The sequence below is a fragment of the Callorhinus ursinus genome, unplaced genomic scaffold, assembly GCF_003265705.2.
Source record: "Callorhinus ursinus isolate GAN/ISIS: 27379988/994484 unplaced genomic scaffold, GSC_fseal_2.0 scaffold1, whole genome shotgun sequence".
NCBI lineage: Eukaryota > Metazoa > Chordata > Mammalia > Carnivora > Otariidae > Callorhinus > Callorhinus ursinus.
This window is the reverse complement of record NW_027397063.1, coordinates 87,856,736-87,867,927: the sequence shown is the minus strand read 5'-3', so window position 1 is coordinate 87,867,927 and position 11,192 is coordinate 87,856,736. Positions and strand designations below refer to the sequence as shown.

General features: G+C 37.7%; 1 protein-coding gene across 10 annotated transcripts in view; it reads right to left on the bottom strand.

The window, feature by feature from the left end:
* Positions 1-11,192, bottom strand: part of WDR49 (WD repeat domain 49) — a 157,210-nt gene that overhangs the window by 44,035 nt on the left and 101,983 nt on the right. For all 10 annotated transcript variants that reach the window (XM_073897692.1, XM_073897678.1, XM_073897675.1 and 7 more), the window contains 3 exons: positions 9,552-9,739; positions 8,236-8,433; positions 4,450-4,631 (listed from right to left, as the gene is read on the bottom strand). In XM_073897692.1, the coding sequence (XP_073753793.1) occupies positions 4,450-4,631; positions 8,236-8,433; positions 9,552-9,739 (568 nt within the window). The remainder of the gene's footprint in view (positions 1-4,449; positions 4,632-8,235; positions 8,434-9,551; positions 9,740-11,192) is intronic.

Here is an 11,192-nt window from a genome sequence, read left to right as displayed (position 1 = left end):
AAATAGACTCAAAATGGTTGAAAGACCTAAATGTGAGACAGGAGTCCATCAAAATCCTAAAGGAGAACACAGGCAGCAACCTCTTGGACCTCAGCTGCAGCAACTTCTTCCTATAAACATTGCCAAAGGCAAGGGAAGCAAGGGCAAAAATGAACTATTGGGACTTCATCAAGATGAAAAGTTTTTGCACAGCAAAAGAAACAGTCAACAAAATCAAAAGACAACTGACAGAATGGGAGAAGATATTTGCAAATGACATATCAGATAAAGGGCTAGTACCCAAAATCTATAAAGAACTTATCAAACTCAACACCCAAAGAACAAATAATCCAATCAAGAGTTGGGCAGAAGACATGAACAGACATTTTTCTAAAGAAGACATCCAAATGGCCAACAGACACATGAAAAAGTGCTCAACATCGCTCGGCATCAGGGAAATCCAAATCAAAACTTTAATGAGATACCACCTCACACCCGTCAGAATGGCTAAAATTAACAAGTCAGGAAACGACAGATGTTGGAGGGGATGTGGAGAAAGGGGAACCCTCCTACACTGTTGATGGGAATGGAAGCTGGTGCAACCCCTCTGGAAAACAGTGTGGAGGTTCCTCAAAAAGTTGAAAATAGAGCTACCCTATGACCCAGCAATTGCACTACTGGGTATTTACCCGGAAGATACAAAGGTAGGGATCCGAAGGGGTACGTGCACCCCAATGTTTATAGCAGCAATGTCCACAATAGCCAAACTATGGAAAGAGCCAAGATGTCCATTGACAGATGAATGGATAAAGAAGATGTGGTATACACACACACACACACACACACACACACACACACACACACACACACACTAGGATATTATGCAGCCATCAAAAGGAATGAAATCTTGCCATTTGCAATGACGTGGATAGAAATGGAGGGTATTATGCTGAGCAAAATAAGTCAATCAGAGAAAGACATGTATCATATGATCTCACTGATACGGGGAATTCTTAATCTCAGGAATCAAACTGAGTGTTGCTGGAGTGGTGGGGGGTGGGAGGGATGGTTTGGCTGGGTGATAGACATTGGGGAGGGTATGTGCTATGGTGAGTGCTGTGAATTGTGTAAGACTGCTGAATCACAGACCTGTACCTCTGAAACAATAATACATTATATATTAAAAAAAATACTCAAGTTATATTGTCTGAGTTACTCATTTTATCTATAACTTTTCTAGATAGAATAATTTCGTGTGAGTCCAGAAATCAAACATTGCTATAAATGAAGAAAAATGCATGTCCACTGTTTTTTTACCTGTTTTTACCTATTTTACCTACCTATTTTACCCTTTCATTTATTTCTCACTTTTTTTTCACTTTTGCTGAATATAAGGAAGGAAAAAATCCATTTCTCTGTATCAATTGTTAACGTAGCATTAGGACTTTCTATTACCCTCGTAAATTCTATATTCGTCTTCATCTCCCCAAGACTTAAAATTGAAAATGACATTTTACCACCTACCCACTTCTCACACATAATATTACAATACCTTAAGCACTACGGAAACCTGTTATTTATGTATAAGCCACAAGATAATATATGCCAAGATTTTTATCCTGGAGAGAGGATCTTAGGAGTTAAGATGAGAATGTAGCTTTAAAGCATCTGATTTTTCCCTTTATTTTTCCTGCATCTTCCACTTTGTTGGCTTTTCCTTTTTGCATCTCCCTCTTCCTTACTGTTTTGCCTCCGTCTGAACATACCCCCACCTGCACACAGACTCACCAGCTGTGCTTTTCTCTCTTTAGTTCCCTTAAATTCTTTCACGTATTTTTAAAAATACTTTTGCAAATGGACCAGAACTGGCATGATTCCCTCCTTGTATTTACTAATCTGATTAGGAATAGAGCATGTCCTTGAGAATAATATTCTCTTAAGGAGAAAATCATCAGTAGCCTCCTCAGTATTGGATGGAGGCCACAGAGGACATTTTTCAGCTAACAATTACATTGCACTGGTATGTTTTCCACAGAGGATTTCTGGTCGTGTTCCTGAGAAAAGTGAAGGATGTACCTACCAAGCCAATTCTGAGGATATTTTTCGTCTTTTTCTTTCAATTAGTTCAATAATTCCAAAGTGACATTATTCTGTACTATCTGCTTACCATAAAGTCCTAAAATTATTTCAATCCAGTCATCTGAATTAGATAAAGCAGAAATTTTAAAGATCACAGGCATTTTTTGATGTATTGTTGTTTGAAAAGATGCAGTGTAATAGAGGAAACTTTGCTTCTTACTGCTGGAAATTTCACAGGAAAACTGATTTAAAAAAAAGAATAATTGAGTGTGTCATTAAGGAACAGGAAATTAGTATAGAAGCTGAAATACTTTTAAACAAGAATGTGTGATGATACTTGCCTTCACTCTGCTAGGAGTATGACAGGAAGAGAAACAATGCTTTCTCTGTGTTACCCTGGGTAACTGTAGTTCCTCATCTATAAAATTGAGTGGGGTGGCTGGGTGGGAGCCTTTTATCATGTCTAAAATCTTTCCATTCCCAGCATTCTATTATTGTACAGGATTGGTCATGCTATATTTCTAAATTGAAAAGATCCTTCTGTCTGAAAGTAAAATGCCACTTGACATTTCAGCAAGCTATAATTCAAGGAAATGGAAGAACAAATACCAAAGTGTAATTTAGTGTAACAGGATGTTTAAAGGGGGATTTTTTTTCTTCTATCTCCCTGTCAGCAAAGGTCCAAAAAGTCTGAAAGCAAAATAATTCATTAATTAAGAGGCAAAATGTATTCTGAAAATTCTGAGTAAGGTGCTAGATTCCATGTAAAGGACAAGGAGATAGCTCTACAACCAACCTGCTGACACCCAGGTCGACCAGCACTCTAGGATATAAACAGACCGAAGATGGGATAAGAGAGGAGAGAGTTGTAGGTACGCATTGAGTCCCACTGCCCTGGGAGAGGAAGGAAGCTTCCCCTTCAGTTCTAGCTTCCGCTCACATGGACCAGTCAGAGTTTAGTTTATGGCCTCATTAGAGGGACAGAATGGGGTAACCATTAGGGGGACAGAATGGATCCATGAGTCATCAATACCTGCAAAAGTCAATAGGCAAAAAGCTGTGACTGGAGCTACCATGTGAGTAGGGAAAGAAGGGGCAACTAGGCAACAGTTGGTGTGGTAAGAATGTGTGAGCCTCCTATGGGCCAAGCCGAAGTGGACTCAGGAGGGGAGGCCTGCCATTGTGAGGGACTGTAACAGAAAAACACTGGATGTGTATTACCAAAGGTAATCCCAGTTAGCAGGGTTGAGCCACAAGAGATTGGCCAAAGCGTGCCTTAATTTGGAAATGGGCAACTCAGAAGTCCCTGAGTGTAGTCATCAAAGGACCTTCCACCAAACCTCCTTAATGTAAACCATGCACTTTAGCTAATAATAAAGTATCAATATTGGTGCATAAACTGTAACAGATACACCAAACTAATGTGAGACATTGTGTGGGATGGGAATAGGGTATGTACTTTCCGTGTTCTTCCTGTGCAATTTTTCTATAAAGCCCAAAAGTAACATTATGCACATGGTAAATTTTTTTCATTTGTATAGAAGAAAATACAATGAATAAAATCATCCTCTCAAAAAAATATTTGTTGAGTATGAAAGATGAAATTATGTGAGGGGTGCCTGGGCAGCCCAATCAGGTAAATGTAGGACTCTTGATTTCAGCCTGGTTCATGATCTCAGGGTCCTGGGACTGAGCCAGGTGGGGCTCTGTGCTCAGTGCAGAGTCGGCTTGTCCCTCCCCTATACCCCACCCCCAACTTGTGCACTCTCTCTCAAATAAATAAATAAATAAATAAATAAATAAATAAATAAATAAGATCTTTTAAAAAATTATGAGAGCATGTGTTAACGAAAAGAAATAACTAAAACTGTCTGGCATTAGAGAGTAAGAGGAATAGAAGAATGGGATCTGGCAGAGTAGGGTAAAGAGAAGAAAGGGCTTCATTTACAATGAAGAAAAGGTGAGAAGAGTTCAAAGGAGAGTCATGTCTATTATTCAAACTTAAGTCTTTGAACTTTTGTCATATAAACCCCTGTGCACCTTACCAAAACCAGGAGTAAATCTGACATACATTTTGAGGTAGATAGATACATACATACATATATACATATAGCATATTGTTTTTGAGGAAAGGGGATAATTTGCACAATTAGGTTGATGATGGAGCAGAAACAGAAGACTAGAAGATCCTGAATAGAAATCAAGAATTCAATGGAGGCAAGAAATTGAACTAGATACAATGACCCTGAGAATATAAATTCTCCCTCCACCACACACACCCTTGAAATAGTCCCTGCGTGTTCAATGGAGCACACGAGGAAGTATGGGCCAATCTTGTTAGGTCTTATCTTGACTCCAGTTGGCATCCAGGTAACACTTAAAATTACTTACTTGAATGTGGTATCATCTTTGTTTTTCTTATCAAGTAGAGAATGTTCTGGTAGGTCTAACCATGATTCCCTCTTAGAAAGTAAAGGAATTTCCCTTATGCTTTCTTCTTGAATCTCACTTTTCATTAAGTTAGTATCTCTTTTAGGAAGGGAAAACCAGTTTTCAGTTTGCCAATGCTTTGCCTGAAAAGAGAGACTTATTTTATTTTTATGACATTTATTTTCTTTGAACATTTATGTGCTACACTACTAACTGAAGTCCTGGGTACACACACAGAAATAAATGAAACATGGTTCTTCAAAGACCTTATAGTTTTATGAGGGAGATGAGACATATATATGTAACTTTAATAAAGGTAGAAAGTAGTAAATGTCATAAGAAACACAGATTCTCTGAAAAGATAATAAACTACAAAAAATTGATATTCCCACTTTAAAATCTGGAATAGTAAGATATATATTTACTAAAAACAAAGCTTTTGCTTAAAAATTAGCAGTTAATTTTTCATACAACTACTTTCTTTGCCTATAACTTCCTAGGAAAGTCTCAAAAAACAATCAACTCACTGAGCATTTTTCACTGAAAATATGTGTGTTACATAATAGTTTTCACAAAACTTGGCTACAACTCTTAATATCTAGCAGAAATTCTCATTGACATTTTATTTTATATTTGAAATACAGAACCAATGTCTTTGTCTTATGTCAATTCCCATCATGTACACAGGAATGGAGGAGGAAATACAGCCTGTGTGATATGAGGGAGTTAGGCATCCCTAGGACATCTGACTGGCCTACAAACTGTTAATCTTGTCAGAAGGGACTACAGAGGAAAATGCCTACAGGACCTGGGAAGATCGAGTCAATGAATGAATCGAGCCTCCTATAAGGTGATAAATAGCAAATGAAGTTCAGCCCCAGCGTTCACTGGCAATAGGGAAAGGTGGGGACTGCGGTGAATTAGAAAGAACCCATTTTACAGTTACTCTCAGGGACTGACGTGTTATTTTTCAAGAGAAGCAGGAAATCTGGATCTTATGTGAAATCATTAATGTTTAAATATAGACAACTAAGTCAAATTTTAAACACTGGGTGAATAAGCACAACCCACAACACAGGCCCCCACAGGACCAGGAGGAGAGGTGCCAGTGTCCACTCTGCCCAATGCGACAGTGGTTAGTGTATAAAGAGGGGCACTGAACATATGCATGCGTCACTAATTTCCTTTGATAGCACAATCATCTGATAGTTTCCTGGGACAAGGCTATCTCCATGGATAAAACATCTCCACCCCCATTTTTCCAACTCCAGAAATAGACATACCACACTCTAACTTTTAAAAAATCTAACTTGGAAACCAACCTCAGATCCATAGCTATGTTATAAAAATTATTTATACTTATTTAAAAAATAACTTCCTTCATGAAATATATTGAATCACATGGCACTACAGTATTTTAAATACTTTCAACAGACTGCATGTGGTTAGAAAATTAAGTCTTAATGTAGGAAATTAAAATACATTATTGCTTTTCCTCCTGTTTTTATAACTGCCAGACGAGAATTAATTCAACTAAAGAACAAATACAACATTCAAATGTAAGGCAAAACTCACGACACTGTACACATCAAGTTTGTTCAGCAAAAATTGTTCTGATCCAAATTATGTTTACTAATTGGGTCTCTTCTCCTTCTTACCTATGTATTACCATCTGCCTTCCATAACCTTCTGTTCTTTCTCTAAATGAGTGTCTCTTCTTACACACCATGAGAAGGACATTCACTGCTGCTATTTTCCAGTATCTACTAACTTATCCTCGTCCCTTCCCCCTCCTCTCTCTTCCCCTAAGCCCAACCCCACCCCCTAGGACCAGCAGCACCTATATTCAAGACAGCTTGATCAAAGTGAGTCCTTGAGGGGAAAAAAGAAAAAAAAAAAAAAACTCAAGCAGAAAAAACTAGAAAACCCAGCTGTCCCCAGTTGCCCAGCCTTTGCTTTCTAAGACTTCCCCAGCTATGGGGGCCCTTTCTCCTGTCTTGAACATAAGGGGAAAAACCAAACTATTTTCACACAGGCTTTTTGAGGCTAAAATCTTTCAAAATACAAAGACTTTACAAAATAGCTAGGGACAAATATCAAAGGCATAAAAATGAACAGTTTTACTAGCACATGCTGCTTAATTAAAATTTAGCTGCAGCTACTGTGTGGTGGGCACCCACACCTAGAATGGTGCTATTTCTTGCTTCAGCCGCCTCTAAGGAACTTAGCGTCCAGATGTCACCCACTTGATGATGCTCTGTTTCTTTACCTGTCGCTCTAACCTCCACTTCAACTCCTCAAAGCCCATGAGGCATGACCATACGGCAATTCAGCATTACATTAACTCCTTCACTTACAGAAGCATCTTTCCAGCTCAGCTTGTGCTCAGAACACCAGCTGTGGCCCTCCACCTCATTCTCCACACACTTACCCTCCCACACACACACACCCATGTGACTTACCACTCAGAGGCTCTTGTTCCCGACTGAGAAAAGTCGAGCACTTGCCTTATTTACAGAGCAGAAGAGACTGTACAGCCCTTGAGCGCTACCTTGAGACTCCCATACTACCTGGCCAAACATGGGCCCACCACCCCAGATTATTTTCTGATTTACCATTGCCCTTTGTGTCCATAGGGTTGTATAAAAGTCTTTCAGGACAGGCTGACATCAACAAAACAATTCAAAAATAGAGCAACAACAGACTTTGTCTTCCAACACAAAGTTAGTTGCTGTGTTCTCAGGGCATGAGTGGCAACAGAGTCTGCCGAATAGAACCAAATCAACCAGCCAGACCGAAATTGAGGTTTCAGCGCAACCTCTTGCCACCAGCCTGACCTCATGCCCCCATGCCTCCACAGTAGTGGCTGAAACTGATCAAACTGATATTTTGTCCCTCAAATTATAAAGGGAGCAAGAACCGAGGTCCCATGAAAACAAACGGAAAAAATAAAATAAATGTGAGATAATGAATATTTCCTTTCTATCATGCCTCCTACTTCCATTTCTCTTAATAGACAGGTATAAATGGGAACTTAATTTCGTGGGAGGAAGGGTTAAAAGCATGAGCTCTGAAATGAGCCAGCTTGAGTTAAAAGCCAAACTCTACTACTTATTAGCCTCTGGGAGCTCAGGAGATTGATTCAAACTTTCTGTGCCTCTGTTTTCCCATTTGTAAAATGGGAATAATGAAGAGCTCCTTCCTCATGGGATGAGGAATTGTGATTATATGAGATAATTCATGTGGAGACTGTAGAACAGGGCCCTAGCCATACAGGAAAAACTCAGCAAATGTTAGCTATTGTTATTTGGGCAGGAGTAAATCAGACAATGAACAGGGAGGTTTTGTTTTTTTTTTCTTTTCTAAAATTTTCTATATTTGATTACTTGAAAGTCATTGTCGTCTACTTGTTTAAGAATAACATGGTAATTTTATCCACACTGTGTTTTTACTAGACATTGAAATTGAAGGAGTTTTAAAGGAGAAAATTTTCTCAGAAATCCTGAAACATTTTGAGCTGCATAGAGCCGCCATCTTTCCATGTCTCTAGAGTCTTCCACTTGATGGAACTGTCATGGTTAATGGTAAACAGGACAAGAGATGCGTGGAGCTACAGCTCCAGGAAGTGGAAGTCAGTTCTTTCATGACTGATGAACATTAACAGCCGATGAGATTCAAATAGAAATCAGCCCAAGTTCATACTAAATGTCAAGTAAAGACTAGAATAATGAAGAGCAATATTTCTACCTGACCGAAGATCCAGACAGAAGCACCACAGACATCAGTCACACAAATGCTGCAGTCTGCCGATGAGGAGATAATCAGTAAGTGGCCACCCAGCTTACACATCTCTAAGGAACTTGTCTGGTCTTCATGAGGTCGGAACGATCGTATCAGAGTTGGGGCCTGTGTGATTTTGCTCTTACTGGAATTAAGACAGTACTCCTGAATGAAAAGAAATGCTAGAATTCTAAAAAAGTCCAAATCTTAAATTAAATTATGGTGACATAACACTTTTTCTTAAAATGTCTGATACGGAAATGAAAAAAGGTACATTTGGGAACAATACTCTGTTCTCCAAATGCAAAAGAATAGTTCATGATAACAGAGTTTAGAAAAATCATATTAATGTCAAAAAAAGTTTTCTAACTGCTTTGCCTAACCCAAGAAGTGGAATGAAAGGAAGAGGGGAGGGGAAGAATAAAAAACAGAAAGAGTGAACAGTAAAGTCAGTATTTGAAAGAGATTAACTTTATCATGTGTAGATAGTTGCATATTATAAAATTTTATAATATTATTAGAAAACCGAGCAGGTAATCACTGACACAAAAATCCCAAACTAATTCAGGATGATAGTAATGTTGGAGGAAGGGCCAGTACTCTGGTTAAAATTAGGTTTACAGTCTCATTTCAAATAAGCATATCCTAATTATTTATGCTCAAACAATGCTGCAGAACCTTACTGACAATACTGTATTCCTAAATTGGGTGACTGACTTGACTACATACACATATACATATATGTATATACATATGTATGTGTATATATATATATGTATGTATACATATGTATGTATACCTATGTATGTATGTGTGTGTGTATATATAAATATATATATATAAATATATATATATATATATATATATATATAAAATTTATTTATTTGAGAGGGAGAGAGAGCACAAGTGCCCATAGAGAGAAGGGCAGAGGGAGAGAGAGAATCTCAAACAGACTCCCCACTGAGTGCAGAGCCTGATAATGTGGGGCTGGATCTCACAACCCATGAGATCATGACATGAGCTGAAACAAAGAGTTGGCTGCTCAACTGACTAAGCCACCCAGGTGCCCCTGACTTGAGAAGATTTTCATACTGAGAACAATCTGGTTTTCTCCATAAATTATTTAAGAGATGTCCCTGCCCAACACATGTAAATATTTCCTTTACAATACTCAGACTGATCATGTCTTCCCTTATCCAGGAGATAGATAAGAGCAGATTCATAGTTATCTGCAACACAAGGCAATCAAAATTAATAAAGATATGAGTATACTTTCAATTTACTTCTATATCCCAGATTTTCAATTGTCCATCCAGATCTCCTGTGGCAAGGTATTGGTTTGACTTATCAGTAGACATAATAATGGATCCAACTCCACCATGAGCCAAAAACTCAGCCAGAAGTTGCTTCTTACGTGTATCCCAAAATCTGACATACCCAGATCCTCCACATGACACCAGGTTAGCTCCTCCTAATGTGTAAGACAACACTTAATTAGGAAAAATGTGACAACAAGGAGCCGAAAAAATTGTCTTCGGTGGCTTGCCATGTGGAAAGCATATGAATATCAAAGAGGCAGGTAGCCCTGATAACAATTTCCAGCACTTTGACTCTCTCCAATATAAAATGGAGATGATGCTATGATAACCTTACTGGTTTGTGTTGAGTATTAAATGAGATTGGAAATGCGAGATGTTCTACTACATTGAATTCCCTTTCCTTATTTCAATATAATTGGGTTTTGAAAGTTAGATAGAATTAATTTGTTCCTCCAAATAAACTTATGAAGTATTAATTTCAATATTATGATGATATTCTAATTACATAAACCCATCTTTCTTAATAACCCATTGGACACATATACCAAAGAAGTAAAATTCCTCCTGCATACAACTGGGTGCATATATGCAGTTATAGCAGCATAGCTATTAATTTCTCTATGTAGCATCATGCTTAGGATTCTATTTATGAGCTTGTTTTTAGTTTTTCATCAAGAATTCATTGGGAGCCCTTATGGAACGCTTTTTTGGTTCATAGGCCTAGAACACACCTTTTCATTTTCTATTTTTACATGCTTTGTAAAAGCATTCTACCTAAATTATTCTTCTGTGGCCAAGTTCCTATTATTACTTGATAAATCTGTAGAAGACTTTCAATTTACTTCACAAATGTACTGCCGATTAACAATCATATCTGTTTAAGGTAGAAATAATGGCTTGTAGTCGCTTCAGTGGAAACAATTTGGGAATACTGATAACATTAAGAAGAATTAGTGTTGAGGAAATGGGAGCAATTTCAGGATAATAGTTCATTTTGTGAATAGAAGGGAGTTCTGGAAAATAGAAAATTTTAGAATCTAACCATTTCAAAGTCTATTCTAAATACTCCACAAGGTTTCTAAAACTCTATAAGGGTATACCTTTATTGATTTTTAATGTGGAAAGTTTTTATATAAAAATTATGCAGCTCTTCTATCTGCAAACTGAATGTGGGAAAGCAAATATGAAAAACGTGGTTCGGATATGTTTTTTTTTTCACACTTATAACACCTATATGTCTAGATTGCTCATACTAAGAAAAAATACTTTTAAAACACAATTTTTTAGATGAAAGGTAAAACAATATGCATTATTCTCAAAAGCAGGTTTTTATTTGGGGAAGATGCTGGCAACGTCAACACCATGTTAACATAGCCATTGAAAACAAGGCAGAAATTAAGCTAATGGTTATTTCATCTACATAATATCAAATGGCTACAGAAGTGCTCTGGTGGCAGCAGTCTTAGCATACATCTCAGCAGAAGCACTAACCAGGACTCTGACGTATTCTGGAAAGTATGCATAACTGGTAATAATACTCAAACCATAGAAAGAAAGAAAGAGAGAAAGAGAGAAAGAGAGAGAGAGAGAGAGAGAGAGAGAGAG